Here is a 17,667-nt window from a genome sequence, read left to right on the forward strand (position 1 = left end):
TGACCCAACTGACCAGCAGCAGCAGCCCAGCTGAAATCTGGGAAATTGTATTTGCACAGCGCTGTGCTGGAGCTACTGAGCTGTGCTGGGTTTGTGCAGGCTCTGGGCTTGAGGCAGGATTTTTCCTTAAGTTTCCAAATTCACATGTTTTAATGGCACAACAGAGTGGCAAAGCCCAGCACAAAACTGGTGTGTAACTTTGCCTATTTGAAATACTCAGAGAATTTTTTTTAAAAGATAGAAAATTCAACATACTCTTCATTCACCAGTAGGTGGATTTTGTAGATCTGCTTCATAGAGTAGTTCTTAGACAAAAGTTTAATGGCCAGGTACAGATGACCTGGTGCACATCTGCTCACTTGATTAACCTTTGTCAAAAGCCAGTTTGATGCAGATGGAAATACTCTTATTCCACATCACTGAAATCTGAGAGAAAGCCTAATGATGTATCAGCATACAATGAGAAAAACTTACTCATCATCCAGAAAGTTTCCAATTACCATGTGGCCTTAGCATGGCTTTTGCTGAAAATCAGTGGTTTATATGATCACCTTGCACTTGTCACATTCAACCACATAACTTGAAATGGCAACACACCTGGTGTGACAAGCTGTTACCTGTATCATTTTTGAAAATTCCTAAGTTTTAATACCCAGCCAGAATCTTAATTTTATAGCCCATCTGGTGTAGTCAATACTGTTTCTTCAAAAGTGCAACTTGCAAACAAATGAAACCTTTCAAAGGACCATTTTAATTATTTAGCTATGGCTAAATTCAATCTAAATGCAGACGTTTTTGACATCTCAACCATATTGGCCAGAGGCATTAAAAAAAAAAAAAAAGAAGCCAGAACAATGTGTTACCAAAAACGTGAGCTCAGAAGTAATTTGGCTAAAAAGAAAACCTCAAGAATGGTGCACACTCTCTTTCGCCCAGGAACCATAAAAAGCTACCCAGGGAAAATATTTTAACTTTCCAACCCAAGCTGTACCTTCATTATGAGTTTGTGAATTTTTCTGTAAGAACACGACTATGTTGATCAAATCTTAAGTACAAACTGATCCTGCAGAGTAGCTATAGGCTAGTAAGAGTGAGGCTCAGCCAGGCTTCCAGATGGGTGTCTTTATCCCAAAAGAACTCCAAACGATGCCTAGAGAAAACCAGAAAGCGAAGGAACAAGGCCTGTCGTGTCAAAGGAGCAACTCTGGCATCATGGTATATTCCCAAACCCACTGGGCTGATGTAAAAGTTGGCTTAATCACAGGATAAAAAACTGAGGGATAAATTTCTCTGGGAGAAGGATTTTCTCTGGGGACAGGGGCCAAAAACCAGGGTGTGTGTGTAAGGGACACCAGAAACCTTTACTGTGTTCATGTGCAAAAGGCAGAGAAGATGGTGACTGTCAGGTGTATAGTTCAGCATTCAGTTCTCAGCCTGCTGCTGGTAACTTCCACCTCAACCTCTCTCCTGATATACATCTTGTTTCTTAGGATTGGATGACAGCTGGAATGCTGGGAGCCAGGACAAGTATATTTAGAACAGACAACCTGATAAGGCCAAAACCTTTTTCCTGCCCTTTTTATGGGTATTTTTACTTAACTGATAAGCATGTTAAAATTAATACAGCAGACGCTTTTCCTTATTTTCCAAAACTCAAGCAAGTCCTATAATTGCAGCGTGTCTGCACTGCTTCCCAGTCCATGTTAGTTATCAGCATCTTATTGGAAGGAGAACTCCTACCAAATCCAGTATTTTTAGCTCACCCTACAGCACTCTTGCTGTCCCACATTGGCTGGTTGGCAATGTGCTGGTTGTTTGTAAGTTGACTAGAAAAGGATTCAAAGTACCTTGTACTATAATAAAGTATTTCAAGAACTAATCAATTCAGCTGATGCCTGGAACTCCAAATTCCAAGCACAAAGCAGAAGAACAGCAATGCACCTTTGAAATGAAGCAACAAAATTAATCAAAAATAGAGGTTGCTTACACTGCTGACTTGGATCAGAATCTGTGGTCATCTTCACATAGTTTGAGGGGAAGAGACCTGTCACACCATTGATTTCTCCTTGCCACCAGTCAGCATCATCTTTGTTCAGCACATTAATCAGCTGCCCCTTGGAGAAACTGAGCTCGTCCTCATTGTTCGCCGTGTAATCATACATGGCTATCACTTGACACACTGTGAAGGAAAAAAAAGAGTAGAATGGAGTTATACAAGTATCAAAACTGTTTTCTTAGTGTTTTACAAAACCACAGGAAAGAAACAACCATTTCACATGCACTGTTGCATAAGAAAAATGTCACATGATTTTATCTTGATAGAGAATTGTCTTCCCATTTCTTTTACTTTTTTAAAATTGAGCCAGCCAGTAATTCTTCTTTCCACTATACATATCTGTGAACTTTTATAATGAATGGACTGCATCTATTGGCCTTCTAAACACTTCAAAATATAATCAAGTATGCTTCTGTATTTTACTGGCTGAAAAGAGAGTGAGCTTGATTATCTTATTGCAGACACTTGTGGGGAAAATGTGGCAGAGGAAGAGGAAATGCACGTTAGCTAATCATGGGCTGCTGCTTTAGTCACAGGGAAGTTTTGTCCAGTAAAATCCAGGAAATTGTTGTATAAGCAACTCATAGCTGTGCATAATTTAAGCATGCAGAAGCAAAAAATCTCCTTTTCTGTGAAATAACCTCATTTGTACCCGAACATTCAAATGGAAAAACCTAGAAATAACCTGAAAATTTGCTTAGTCTCCCTCTTTGTAAGGAGCAGTGCAAATAATTCCACGTGGTTTGCCAATGTTTGCTAGCTCTCTCTGAGATTTTTGCTAGCACTTGGAAACATGGAATTTCCAGATGGGAGGAGTGTGACTCTTTGGGGCAAAATTAAAAAGCCATAAAAGATAGATGCTGACCCTCACAGATACATGAACAGTTGAAATAGGTACATTAAATACTCTAAATGAAATGCAAAGGCCTTTTTTTTCACCTGAGGGAGCAGCTGATGTGGTTCTTTCACTGCTCGGACCCAGAAGCTTCACATGGCTGGCAGGGAACCATCCCTTCTGTCTCTTTTTCCCTCTTGCCTGCAAATATTTACAATGGTTATTACACAATTGAAAAACTAAATGGTCTGTAGACTGGAAAAAATGCAACAAATATGTCACAGAGTTTTGCCAACAAAAGACAAGAAGTCAGGATTCCAAACACCTGCTAAGTGAATTTCAGAAGATAAAAAAATCTGACTAAAGGATAAAACAATCCAACTGAAATAAAGCTGTACCCTAACATGTTCTGGCAAACAGGTTCATCCAAAATTTTTAAGTGAGATTCAGAGTACATCAGTTGTAGGGCTGAAAATTTGTTCTATGAATATTCCACCTATGCATCATAGCCAGAGTCTCTAATGAGGTTAAGGGTACTTTTACAGCACATTCTTCTTAAATCTAAGCAGGGAAAGGAGAAAAGTGGGAACAGCCACCTTTGCATTAAACAAGCTTCCAACTCCAGCTTCCAAACCCATCTGTTCTTTCATTAGAATAACTTTACAGTTATGTTTCACCAATTAAATCCTAACCAATTAAGTAACTGTCACTTGTCTCTTCCTCCTCCCATGCACATGTTAATTGACAGTTTTACTATTTTATGTGACCAAGAAAATCCACTCCACAAAAACCATAAAACCCCCAGCAACCCAAGGTTTAAAAAAACCAACCAACCAATCAAACAAAAAAAATCCACCACACAACTTTTTTCCCCTTTGGTTTATACAAGATGAAAATAACTTTCTGGCCCGCTTTTATACTCAGTTGTTTTTTTGGATTAAACCCGAGAGCACCTCCTTGCCATTCATGAAGTCACAATTATTTCTCCTTGAATCACTACCTGCAATTCTCCTTGCCACCATCCACTGGCATTTTTCTTCAGAATAAGTATCAGCTGTCCTGGAGCGAGACTGAGCTGTTCAGTTCCTGATGCAGTGTAGGCAGTAGTAACCTGAGCAATTTCTGGAAAGAAAACAGTAATTGCATTTGTTATTTTTTCACTGCAGTTAAGAGCTGGATGCACATATATATCCTGGTACATGACTTGCAGCTAAGAACATCAGCCACCATTAAACACTGCTATGAACCTAAATGCTCAGAGTTACTTAAAAAACAGCCTTAACATTAAAAAAGTTATCACATACTTACCGGGTTTCTTATTTATTGTTCCAGTTTTGCCAGCATAGCTAGAAGCCTACAATGACACAACAACAGCCACCTTTAATGTGCAATAAAAACTAGTGCAGTTTACACTAAAACACATGGAGATTTTAACTTTAAACCCATATTTAACAAAACACCATCCTGTACAGAGAGAGAGGCAGTGTGACACTGGCTACAGCTCTGATTTAGCACTCAAGCTACTACTGATTTTCTTTTCTGTCAAGCACATTAACCTCTGCTCAAAATCACTGTCTAAGAGCTGGGTGCAAACAGAATAAAACTGAGAGAAAATATCGTGTTAATTGTCAGAATAGGAACTCACATCTGGATCTTTTGGTCTGACGTAGTTGGAGGGGAAAATTCCAGTTCTGTTATCAATGCTCCCAGTCCACCATTCCCCTTCCTTCTGGGTCACCAGGATCTCCTCACCTTCTGTGAACGTCAAGTCACCGGGCTCAGAGCTTGAGTATGAATAGAGCGCAACGTACTCTGTGTAAAGAGCACACAGAGCAGGGAACAGCTTCAGATGGGGATAAAGGAACATCAGATGCAGATAAAGGGGGATCAGCATTCACCAGTGTGTTCATAACAGGGATCAGAACAGTATGTTCATAACAGGGACCACACCTTCACATGTCTATGAACTGACCTGTCTACCTACTTGACTGTAATCCCATTTACTCTTACAGGTACAGAACTTTGTAGTGGAAAAACACAGGTGAAATTAAAGTATAATCGGGGAAGCATGGAGATACAATAGAAATTTTTCTCCAGTAATCTTTGTTTTCCTTACTCCTTGCTGAATATAAGAGAATGATCCATCCTCAGGAGATTAAAAATCCCTTTTCATGTCTTTACAGAACAGCACAACACAGCAGAGAACAGCATGAAGAGAACTCTGCTTTATGGGTTATCAGAAATATATTCATGCTCAAGCAAAAGTCTTAAAATACCCCAGGCCTGAATTACTTATAACCTTATGTTCCTGTTTTAGAACTCTTGTATCAACAGCTGAACATTTGGACTGTGTCTTTTGGACAAGCACTCGAAGTGCTGCTCAGAAACTCCTCACAAATAAAGTATATTTACATGTCATTAAGCAGAACCAGACTGTAGCATTAGTTGGCATTTTTCATCCTGTCTTACCCTCTCCTGCTGTGTAACTCTGGGTATTAGGCCTTTTGTTTACAGCTGCATAAATTGCTTCTGGTCTGCAGAAAGAAGAAAAAAAACAAGGTTTCTATAACCAAGAGGTTGTTCAAGAACAAATCTCTCACTTCACATGAGACTAAGATCACTTTGGTTATACTGGAGCTGTATTGACTCTGAATTAACTGCAAAGACTTCCCTGACTATCAAACAGTGCCAGATACTACTGATATTTAATATATTTATGGCATTCAAGAGCACGCCACTTAAAAAAAAAATCACATGATAAAAGGCAAGAGATACATTCACAAATTATGTTATCCAGAAGAAGTAAAGATTTTGACTAAATTCTCTTATTCTACAGAATTTCTTAGAACTTTTAGCAGAATGCATGAACAGAACAATTCATACACAATGGTGCAGCCACCCCAGCAGGAACCAGACTTTGGGTTGTTACGTGAACAGTTACCCTGGAGGATTAGAACAGACATAATGATCTTTTCAAGTGAAGAAAAACATTCTACTTCTGTCAGATGTGCAGAGTTCACAATTAGTTCTGGGTCACTTAAAAGTTGGCACCTTTAGAGGCAGAATGCAACTGCACTGCAAGAGAGGGGACTTAGTAATGAACAAAAAGCCTGGCCCTTGATGAATAATCAAACACCACTGATGTTTCACAGCACTCAGCCTTAGCAAGACTGTCTATAACTACACAGCAGTGAGCCCAACATTACTTGGCCTGCCAGAATGAAATAATAAAAACCTAAAATGACACAGTGTAAATTGTAAGTGGCATTTATATTCTGCACACTAAAGCACTGCAAGAATTTTGCACTCTAAACCACCTTTTTTTGCAAACAGCTGAATAAACAACAAAAGTCACACTTACTCCTCTTTTTTGGTTTCACTCCCAGGTAAGAGCTTGACATAGGACTTTGGAAACCAACCCCTTCCTCCATGTACCTCTCCGAACCACCAGTTCTCCTGCTGCTCCAGGACAGTGATGATGTCATTCTTTGAAAAATTCAAGTGGTTATCTTTTTTTGCAGTCCAAGAGCAAAGTGCTTGTGCTTTTAGGTTATCTATAGGCTGCCCCTGTAAGACAGAAGTGATGTTGGTTGACCACACTGCCCCAAACTGGTCTAACTGTTAAAAACAAACACTGGTGTAAGCAACTTCATTCCTAAGCGATGGCTGAATTACTTTGTTTACGTTTATACATGCACACAACTCAGTTTCTTATTTGTTAGAATTAACTTCTGTGTCTAATTATAGATGAAAATTATTTTAGAATTATGAAAGATGAGTCTTCTTGCACAGTGTTCCCTGGAAATATATGGAATGATATCAATGGACACTAGAGTGGAACAATTAGATGAGCATCTTTATCCTCCAGCCTGTTTAGTGCACCCCAGCATTAGCAAAGTTGTGTGGTGTTCTGGTTTTTCTTTAAATTATTTTCATTAACATGAATCTGAAATACAGCAAATTCTGCACAAGGTACCTGTCCATGAATGGGTGAAACAGATCCAGGGGACACAGTGCGAGTAAAAGCTGATTTCTGCTGCCAGGCTGTGTTAACATTCAGGCTGGAAAAGGGGATGTTTTGGTAATCAGATTCTTCTGCAGATTTACTTGGTGAAAGTGGTCTGCAAGTTGAACACAAGGCATATTTATCAAATTATAACTTTTATTTAGAAAGTACCTCAAACAGAGAATTTTTTAAAAACATCTATAAAACTGATATTCTATACAGTGCAAAGTACACTATCAAATACTTAAAATTTCCATTTTTCTTTTTCTTTTTAAAGAAGGATTTAAAATTAAAATTAAAATTAAAATTTTTCTTTATAAAGAAGGTTCTTCAATAAGTTTTCTGCCTTTATATTTTAAAAACAAACACCAAGCGAAACTATACGGCACATTATGTGCTAGCTAAATTTAGAAAAAGCAATTTAAACACAAACATAACAAAAACTCACTCTGAAGCAGCTGAGGTAGTAGATAAAGATACTGTAGGAGGAAGTAAGGCTTTCTTGGGAGATAAAGCTTTTTCTCCTTCTGGTATTTTTTCTACATAATTGCACGGAAACCAACCAAAATGTCCTTGAAAACTCCCATAAAGCCAACCAGGCTCTCCCACAGTTTTTTCATCAACCTATGGAGAGGAGGAGAAACACAAAGGAAACAGAATTAGCAGCGTGAAGCAAGCAGGGAGCCTGGTGTGTCAGCACCTGCTGGCTCTCTGACCTGGACAGGGGGCAGTGCCCACACCAGGATCAGCATTTTCACTCTGCCCTGGCAGCACTCAGCTGGTTTTGCCCTGTGATGATGCAGCTGCACTGGTTCCAGACACAGGTACAGACAGACCTCAGGGACCCTGGGCTCCTTCAAACAGGCCCCAGACAAGCACATGGGGACCATGCAGTGCATCTGAGCCATGCTGTCCTGCCAAAAATGACAGTGCATTGTGCTGGATTCTGCTGAATGTGCAGCCAAGAGGCAGGGGCTGGTGAGCCCAGCAGAGCAGGAAACAACTGCTGCTGTTCTGCTCACAGATATAATTAACTCTGTCAGCTGACTGCATCCAAAACACGTCCAAAAATTCTGTTATTTACTAAATTATTAAGTATAGAGCATCCTTAAACATTCACAGCAATACTGAAGCTTCCATTATGCTGCAAATTAGCCAGTTAGTGAAAATTGGCTAAAAATTAGCAGCCCATCAAATACTATCAGCTAGTTAGCTTAGCTGGGGTTTGGGGTGTAAGAGGAGGAGGAGGTGGCAGCTGTTAGCCTATTTCTGAAATCAGTTATCAGCGTTTAAATGATACAATTATAGCTGAGAAAGAAGTCAAAGCAAAACCTACTTCCCTTGTTCCCTCTTCCATGGTTCATTGGTATGAAAATGCAAATAAATGCGTTAACACTGTCAAACTGAAAGCTAATTTAGTCAAGTGTTTTAATATTTTGTACCACATTGCTTTATAAATTCTCCCTTATCACCTACTTGTATCACTTACAGTCTGAATGAGGAGGAACCATACATACTTAGACATTAGAAACTGTATTACCACGGTTGTAAATCAGTTTTCACACATTCACCTGCAGGCAAAGACTTCCAAACAAGTGCTAATAACTAATATACATGAAATAACACAAATTTCAACTGAGATGCCACAAGGCATTTCCAATCTTATGGTCCTGCTGTAATATTACAGACAGCAAATTCAGCTGAATTCACAAAAGTTCTACAACGAATGGACACAGAATAAATTACTCTAAGTGTCTGCCTGAGCGAGGATTGATAAAAGAGCAGTCAGAAAGAGAATCACACATTCAGAGGATGGTTTTGGTTAAAAGGGATCTCAAAGATCACCTGGTTCCACTCCCTCTGCCAGGGGCAGGGACGCCTTCCACTAAATCAGGTTGCTCAGAGAGGCAGAAATCTGTGTTAGGAATTCACTGGAAAACAGTATTAAGATTCAAAAGAACCTTTCACATCTACTTGTTAAATAACTAATTTGATTTTAATTCAAATGTCATTAATTAATAATTCATTTTTCTATTTACTATGCTCGTATTTCAAGCAAACACTTAGAAGCCAACTTGTACATGTACCATGAACTGCAACAACTACATCATTTCTGATCTACTAATTTTAGAAAGTTTATGTTTAGCATTAACTGTTCTTACTTTTAAAGATGTTTTCAACATATCTAGGATGTGTAAAATTCAGAGAAATATTTTGGCTGAACTAATCCTAATTTCACCTGTTTAAAAAAAAAAATTTAAAGCAGCAATCCAATTTAATTTTTCAGTAAACCTTTAAATATATCAATGCAATGCTTTTGACCCTTAAAACTTTTTGCATCTCAAGGCTAGAGAAAAGGGTTAATTTTTGCAAGTTAAATGTGAAGGGCAACTCTTACCTGAATTACATCTCCAGTATTAAAGCTCATCTCATCGTGGTTCCTTGCCTCAAATGGATACAAAGCTCTGTAATTTACCAAGGCAATGGAATTCCTCGACTCTGCAGCACCAACTGCATTGCCTGGAAGGTAAGAAACCCAGTTACCACTCTGACACAGCTGAGAGACAAGCACTCAGCTGGAGCCCCATCATTCTAAGCAATGGGTAGGAATATTGGTTCTTGCCCCAGATACTGAGCAGGTCATCAGAGGAGATCACCAGGGCAGCAGCTTAATATGGCAATCATGGAAATGTAAAAATGCATTGTTTTCTGCAGTGAAAACATCACAGAAACATAGAAGGGGTTTGGTTGGAAGGGACCTTGATGGTTCTAGTTCCAACTCCCCACCATAAGCAGGGACACCTTCCGCGAGACATCCTTAAAAGTGACATTTTTATCTTCTCCTCTTTCCTTGCCACATTGCTCTGGCTAAGCCAGTGCTTTAATAAAGCCTCATTTACCACCACTATAATGTTCCAAGTTGAGAAGATCCTACTGTTGCAACAATAAGTATTCAGCAGCATGTGTGAAGATTTTATTTAGAAACCTAAAATAGCAAAATATCACGATTTTGATTTTCTTTGCATCTCTGTTCTCCAAGCCAGGGACTGATGCTGCTAACAGGAAATGTTTTACAAGGTTTAGCTGAAGTGTGCAAGTATCTTTCAGCCCTGTTCTAATTTGATCCTTGCTGAGCTCAGTGAGAAAAGTGGCTAATAAAAACTGACAAGAACTAATGAAGGATGAAATCAAACATGCCTTTAGTGAAAATACTGTTAAAGCACTATTTTTCCAAGTCCCACAGCTAGAGTTAGGTCTCATCATTCAGTCCTTTGGTTTTTTCATCTGAGGCATTGAGTGATGCAGAAACAAACCACATTTCACTGCTAATAAACTACTTCGCTGAGCATTACCTGCCCATCTCTCATCAATGAGCAAACCCCCTCCATGTTAGCGTTCTATGCTAATGAAAGAAAGTGCAAGTCTTATGAAAAACCTAAAATATTACAGTTTCCAGCAACTGCTATTTGTTGACCATGATCACTCCAGTCATAGGTCATCAGTCATCAGTCATAGGTGCTGAAAACTGACAGAGGTAACTTACGTTAATAGGATCATTTATAAGTAACAAAAGACATGAAACATTGCTGGTTTGGTTTTTTGTTTAAATTATATCTTAGGCAGTAAGTCTGCCATTGTCTCACATTAATAATTGTACACTTGAAGAGTGAAATAACACTCAGGAAAATAAAAGTCCCAAAATCTAACAGACTGAGGTTACCTTCATTTTTCCAGGGTGGCTTAAGACTTTTGCCCTCTGTTGGTTTCAACAGATCTGCAAACTTTTCATTAATGTTTATTTTAGAAGTGTGTTTCTCCACCGCTTGAGAGTTGGTTGCTTCTTTTATCTTTTTTATCTCCTCATTCTGCTTGCGCCTCTCCTCAGCTTCCTTTGCTATTTGTTCTTGCTTTCTTTTATCTTCTTCCAGTTGCCTCTGCCTTTGTTGTTCCACCTCCCTCAAGATCATAGCTTGTCTATTTTTCTCCTCCTCTGCAAGAAGCTGTTGTTTGTTTTCCCTTTCTCTCATCATGGCAGCTGCTTCTTCAGCTTTCAGCTTTTCTTGAACTTTTTCCTGCATTCGTTCTTCCTCCAGTCGCTTCTTTTTCTCTTCCTCTTCCCTTCGGATATTTTCCTGCCATCGGTTCTCCTTCTCCCGTTTTGCTTTCCTGGAAGAAAGGAATGAGACAGGAACACTGACACAAAAATGAATGAGATTATGTTCCTACAGTAATCAGTGACACTTGTCAGCAAAACTGAGTTTATGACATTGATTGCTCTGCCCTCAGTGTCATCAGCTCTCCCAGAGACCATGTATTAACATGAGTGCCAGTGTATTCCACATAAAGATAACAAATGGATTAAAATTCTTGACTTTTAATCCATCACCTGTGCAGTGCCTTCACAAGCACTTCTGCCCACCAGCATCCTGATGAGCAGGAACTGATCTGATAATTGAACAAGCTGGATTTAAGCTCTCCAGCAAGGCATTATCCAAATTTCCTGACTGGAAACAAGGACTTCCAAACAGATTAATCTCACTCAGGTACATAGATAAAAATAGCCTTTGCATACTGATCTTGGCAGCTTGGTACTTCTGCCTTCAGCAGTTGTAATCTATCCAATGTGCTTATCCCTGCCAGGACCACACTGCAGCAGGCAGGATCTGGAAACCTGACTGTATTCTCTGAAATTATTCAGATGTTATCCTGTGCCTCAGCTGTCTAAAGAAGTCAGAATCCAATTCAACATACTTAATATTTTAGCTGTCAAGAAGAGAGAGGACCTAACCCTTTGGGCCATCTTCTCAGGAGGGACTATGTCTAGATGGTACCTTTTCACCTATTCCCTGTAGGACTTCCACTCCTCTGTTGGGCGTTTTACTGTTTCCAAGCACATGGCAGGATTCAGTAGGAGCTGTGCAGTGATGCTGTTACTCCATCACACAACTGTGTCCAACCAAAAAATTAACACGCTATCACCACACATATGGCACATGCTTCTCTTAAACAGACTGTCACAAATGTCACGAAACTTCCTCACACTCAGAAAAACACTGTCATGAGCAAAGCCCACGAATCACCCACACTACAAGGTCATTAGCTCTATTTCTTTAGTCAAATCAAATATAAATCATTGAAAATCTCAAAATCAAACCCTCTTACATAAGTGGTACTCCATATAGAATGCTTCCTCTAAGGCAATCAATAGGATGTATTTTTACATTAAAAAATACATCTTGTCTTAGAAGTCATCACAGCATTATTTTGTTTTAAGAACTGCAACACTGATACACTCAGCCATGGTTACCTTGCAGCCTCATCTTCCAGTCGCTTCTTCTGTGCAAGTTCAGCTCTTCTTTTTTGTACCTCTCTTATTTTGTCTTGTTTGATCCTGTGGAGCTGCTCCAAGGCTAATTGCTGTGTGCTGTAACGTTCCCTCAGGTCCTAGGGAGGGAACAATGGAATACATCAAAGGGAACAAAGCCAATCTTTGAGAAAAGCATCCAGGCATCTAATGCTTTTTGAACCAAATTTTAATACAAATGGCCAAAGTAGTACTAAGTTATTAATAGTCCTTGGAGGTCACTGCAAAGAAAGTCAAATCAACGGAAGTATAAAAGGAGATGGCAAGTTTGCAAAGTCAGTGACGTAATTTGGGCTTTCAAAGAGCCCTTCCAGTCCTACAGCTGCTGGAAATGCCAAATACGACAGAGGAGAGGGGAAGATACAACATTAACAGATCAAACACAACATTACTGGGGGCATTGAAGGCAGCGAATTGTATTTCAAGTAACTACAAGGAGGCAAATTTCAGCTGAAAGCCAACGCTGTACCATAACCTGAGAATGCATCCTGCAGAAGGGTGCTCACCCTTGATGCTTCCTGAGTGATCAGTCCCATGTTTAAATCAGAAAAACTTCATAAAAATACCTAGCAGGCTTACCCCTGTGGGAAGCCACAGCTTAAAGACACTACCTCTGACTGGAGTTTTCCTGTACTTGTAAACTCTGCAATTTTAGTCTTTTTCTTTTTGAACACATCCATCAATTCCTATTCCACCTCCCTCTGAGAACAACCTTTTTATCACAGCAAAAAATCAGCATGAATCTTTGGGATAATTAAATTTACAGAACAAAAAAATCAACAATAACAGAATTACTGTAGATTGTACTTCACCATGTTGCAAAACACCTCTGGGACACTTCAGTCTTTTTTCTTAGGAATCCTGCTGATATACATTGAGCAATGCAACAGGTAAACCCTTTTTGTATCGGATCTCACAAATACAAATAAAGCAATTAAGAATGAATCATTCCCACTACAATATGCACTTCCACCAATAATCATGTTGCCTAAGAGATATGGTGCAATTTATATGACAAAGGCAAGATAACAAGATTGCTGTGTCACTGAAAGTGTCTGTAGCAACAAACTAAATCAAGCAATTGACTACAATTTTCCCTCAAATATATTAAGAAGGAAAAATATTCCCAGCTGATTTTGCACCGAATTTCAGAAGCACTATGGAAGCAAACTTACATTAGAAAAACTCTTGTACCTTTAAGGACAGAAAAACCCTCATGCAAAGCAAAATGAAAAGCTTGGGTAATTTTGATTTTTTTTTCCTTCGTAAGTTATTCTAAAAGTATTTCTGACCTCAGCAGACAAAAGCAGTGTTGAGGAAAGACAGCAAGTAGGTTTTAGTACTGGGTTAATCTGGAGGCTTAACAGCATAGTGTTTGCCATACCATATTCTGCACTCTGATGCTACTTCTAGACTTTTAAACTTGGACAAGAACTCATATACCTGAACCACAGCTTAGGATGTATGGATACAGGTACAGAGCAACAGATGGAAAAGTGGGAGAAGACACTGTTTCCATCTGAGACTTCTTTTTTGGTTCATGTTACCTTAACTAACAAGAAAAATAATTGGGTGAAACAACTTAGAAAACAGTCCATTAAGAAATGAGAAGTAAGCATTTTGCTCTCAATATTCTGCAGTTTGGATTTCTAAGCAGGTAAAAAAATGTTAAGTCATTAAGAGGATGTAAAAGCTAGCAGAAAGAAAAACAGCCTATTGGTTTTCTTTTAGGAAAATGTATTTAAGAGAAGTAGTACATCCAAGCAGAAAGGGTAAGCAGAGAAAAACTGCGAAATAATTAAAAACCAAAAAAGCCAAAGATTAGAAAATAACCTTAAGTAAGAGGAAGAGGTTGTTGAGACAGCTTAGCAGAGACAAAAGGCACTGAAGAACAGAATCATCCATATTCTCACACTGCAAGATAAGGTAGATAAAAAGCCAATTAATCTTTGCACTGTATTTTGAAAAACATACTTTAGGGAAGACTGAGTTGTGGGTGCAGCCACTGAACACAGCAAGCCATGCAATAAACAAGTAACTGAAAATGGCCGTTGCATGAAGCCACTTTTAAAAACAAAATAAATTCCTTACATGTTTACAAACTTTTGTGGCTTTTTTTATTGGAAAGTGCAGAGCCCTCGTGCTGGCCCAGCATCAATCCATTACTTAAGGAAAGTTCCCATCAGTGCCACTTGGAGCAAGCTGGCAGATAAAGTTAAATGGATATGTGCTATCCTGTGAGAGCTACCCTGTTTTTAGTCAAGCCAAGAGTTGCCTCAGAAACAAAAATTCAGGGCCACTGGTCAACAACTCTTAACTTACAACAAATTAACAAATATTAACAAATAAGTGGCCTACACTTACTTTTAGGATCATACCCAAACCTGCTACCAGATCTTGCACAGTGTACTATGAAACTATGTAGGTCTATCAATTAAAGTCAAGTGTTCAGTACACAATTCAAAAATAGCAGCAAATATGATCTCATACTGTAAGGACAGAATGTACAACGGCCTGAAAAATTTTAATTCTAAATCAAAATGAAGGCAAAAGGTGAGATTGAGCAATAGTTAAGTCATGCAAAGCAATAGTTAGCAAGAGACTCATATTTTAGTACATTAGCAATAGGTTTAAGTGCATTTTCATTGTATTGTTTACTCCAAGACTTTTGGTAATTCTTACTTGACACTGGAAGTTGGGAAAAAGTTTTTGGAAGTCTGGTGAAAGTGGCACCAATCTTTATGACTGGATGAAGAAATAAAATACAGTGCTTACAGCTGTAGGATATTTAGATAACACAAGTACCTTAAGCTGACTGTTAAATTCATCCATTTCAGCAAGTTTAGAAGCAGTTTCCTTCTCAAGGGCATCTAGCTGTTCCTTAAGTCTTTGGCATAATTCTTCCTTTTCTTGGGATGTCTTGTGCACTGAATTGACTCCTGTACCTGCATAAGGAAAGACAAGTGATTTTACACGGGTTTCTGGGGTTTTTTTCAAATTCTTTTCCCAGTTTTTAATCAGTTTGTTATTTCCCTATTATATACACAATCCAAACCTCCTGCCTTAGAAAAATTCCTTGATTTACCTTTCTATTCATATACAACAAGAGGAAGAAATGTCCCCAGCACTGAACTGAAGCACACAGGCATTCCACGTTACACATACAGAATAATTTGCAAGTTTGTTTCTTTTTTTTTTTATATCAGACCAATTCATACCAAGCTTCTCTATATAAAGACTTCCAGCACAATTTGAAGTAAAGACCAGTGTAAACATTACATAAATGAACTCCCTTGAGTTTACGCTACCAAAAAAAAGGACAAATTGTAGTAATATCTGGGAGCTACACAGTCTGTATAAATAAAGTTTTAAGCAAAATCTGTGCTTTCTTGCCAAAATATGTTTGTTTGCCCCTTATCTGGAACATGAAGGAGATAATGGAAGGCAGATGAGACAATGGCTCTAGCTGGAAAGATGTAGAAGTGAAGGTATTATTAACACCTCTGTACCCTTCAGCCTTGATTACGAGGGATGAGAAATCAGCAAAGCAATCAAGAACAGAACTCATGTGCAGGCACTTACTCTGAGTGTTGTCAAGTTGAGCATTTTTTATCCTTTCACTTAACAACTGCTTTTCAGGAACTAAATAAATCAGTTTATTCTGATAATCCTGTAGATGTTGAAGAGAACGTAACAAATTTTAAATATTGTTTATGAATCATTAAGTAAAACTTGGTAAATTTTCGAACATAATTTCAGCTCATGTTAATGAAACAGGATGCAAGTGATCATAAATAACTGGTTACTTCATAACATAACAAGTTACTACATAACTGGATAAAAAAATACTACTTCTGTACTCTTAATAGAAATAATATTACGATTGAAAGCTTTGACTCCAAACCATTAACACAGCTGGAAAAATATTTAACAAACATGCTAAAAGTGTAAATATTATCACAAGGCCATTTAAGGTGACTGCCACAAGCCTAACACAAAACAGTAACAACATGATAAGAAGTTTCCCTGATGAACAGAAGCATCACATAAAAACACAGCAGAGGATAATTTATGGTAGTCAACAGATTCAAAATAATTAATGTCTTGTTACTCAAATAGAGAAAAGAAGAAGATAAAAGAGCAGCAAGGTAATTCAACCTAAACACCAACTTGCTCTCAACACAGGACAACATTCCTCATAAAAAATCTGAGTCTGGAGCCATAAAAGAATTCAAAATTAAAGAGGAGTCACCATTATTGGTTCACAAAAGAATAGCTGAGGTTTTCACAGCTGTTCTCGTTCAACTATCAGCTCATTTCAGTACCTATAATTATTTCTTTAACACCACACAAAACTAAAAGCCTCTGCAATGCTGACAGTCTTGCCTATTTCCTCTCTCCACTGCAATCCAACTGACTCCATATTCCTCCCCAGGGGGATGTATTATCAACAGCATTACGGAAACACAAAATATGGTAAGGGAAAACCACAACCTTAACAGAAAGTTACACACCTCAAGCTGTTGCTGTAGTTGCTTGACTTCCATGATTCCTTGGTCATATTTCCTATCCAAAGCCTCCAGCTCAGTTTTTCGCATTTGCTTTTTGCTACGAATATCCTGCAACCTGCCTGAGATCTGCTGATGTTTGTCAGTCTGGAAAGAAAGCAGAGACAGATTACACCACATATGGCAAAAATCCCTATGCTAAACCTGTGGGCATAATCAGCTCTCTAGAACAACCCAAAATACCTGCTTTAGATTCATCATCCAAAACAGAGTGGAACTCCTAGTGGGCCATTAATGCAGATATTAAGATTTGAATAATTTAAGATACTGTATTTCAGCATGTGTAGTGAAATTCCTGTCTTACCAGGGCTTCTAATTCAAGATTAAGGCTCTTCTTTTTAGAGGTCAGCTTGACAATTTCTTCTTGTTCCCTGTTACGCTGATTAAGAAGCTCTTGGCGACGGATTCTCTCCCATTCCAGTCGTCGCTGGCGCTCAAGCTCCTGCTTAGCTGCCTGAGGAAAAGTTACATTACCTTAAATTACAGTGGAGATGCAGAGCTCAGAGACCATGATTTGATATAATGTGCTCTATTTCTAAACAGCACAACAGCAACACAACATAATGTCTTCCCTGAAGTGCTGTTATACACTTCAGCACCAAAGAATGCAGGAAGGGATCTTACAAGATTCTTCGTGCCACACTCCTGACACTGGATGAAAAAAGCTTCACAATTCAGAAAGCCTCTGCAGCTTGGAATAGTGCCCATAAACCAGCACATTAACAGATACTGCTCATAACCTCCTTTGAGTATTTCACTGAATTACATAAAATATGGAAGTGTGATGCATGCACTGAGACACCAAGTAGAAGCAAATTTGTCTCGAGTTCGGCTGTC

At 38.6% G+C, this 17,667-nt stretch overlaps 1 protein-coding gene across 5 annotated transcripts in view; it reads right to left on the minus strand.

The window, feature by feature from the left end:
- Positions 1 to 17,667, minus strand: part of ITSN2 (intersectin 2) — an 81,706-nt gene that overhangs the window by 19,734 nt on the left and 44,305 nt on the right. For 3 of the 5 annotated variants that reach the window (XM_017744969.1, XM_017744970.1, XM_017744968.1), the window contains exons 13-29: positions 17,135 to 17,284; positions 16,777 to 16,917; positions 15,845 to 15,932; positions 15,068 to 15,207; positions 14,096 to 14,176; positions 12,206 to 12,342; positions 10,619 to 11,064; positions 9,296 to 9,417; positions 7,346 to 7,521; positions 6,868 to 7,012; positions 6,253 to 6,458; positions 5,361 to 5,425; positions 4,537 to 4,703; positions 4,200 to 4,245; positions 3,892 to 4,013; positions 2,996 to 3,092; positions 1,988 to 2,179 (exon numbers count right to left, since the gene is read on the minus strand). In XM_017744969.1, the coding sequence (XP_017600458.1) occupies positions 1,988 to 2,179; positions 2,996 to 3,092; positions 3,892 to 4,013; positions 4,200 to 4,245; positions 4,537 to 4,703; positions 5,361 to 5,425; positions 6,253 to 6,458; positions 6,868 to 7,012; positions 7,346 to 7,521; positions 9,296 to 9,417; positions 10,619 to 11,064; positions 12,206 to 12,342; positions 14,096 to 14,176; positions 15,068 to 15,207; positions 15,845 to 15,932; positions 16,777 to 16,917; positions 17,135 to 17,284 (2,521 nt within the window). The remainder of the gene's footprint in view (positions 1 to 1,987; positions 2,180 to 2,995; positions 3,093 to 3,891; positions 4,014 to 4,199; positions 4,246 to 4,536; positions 4,704 to 5,360; positions 5,426 to 6,252; positions 6,459 to 6,867; positions 7,013 to 7,345; positions 7,522 to 9,295; positions 9,418 to 10,618; positions 11,065 to 12,205; positions 12,343 to 14,095; positions 14,177 to 15,067; positions 15,208 to 15,844; positions 15,933 to 16,776; positions 16,918 to 17,134; positions 17,285 to 17,667) is intronic. The other 2 variants (XM_008641889.2, XM_017744971.1) reach the window with 1 other exon arrangement.

This window comes from Corvus brachyrhynchos, unplaced genomic scaffold, assembly GCF_000691975.1.
Source record: "Corvus brachyrhynchos isolate BGI_N302 unplaced genomic scaffold, ASM69197v1 scaffold116, whole genome shotgun sequence".
Classification (NCBI taxonomy): Eukaryota; Metazoa; Chordata; class Aves; order Passeriformes; family Corvidae; genus Corvus; species Corvus brachyrhynchos.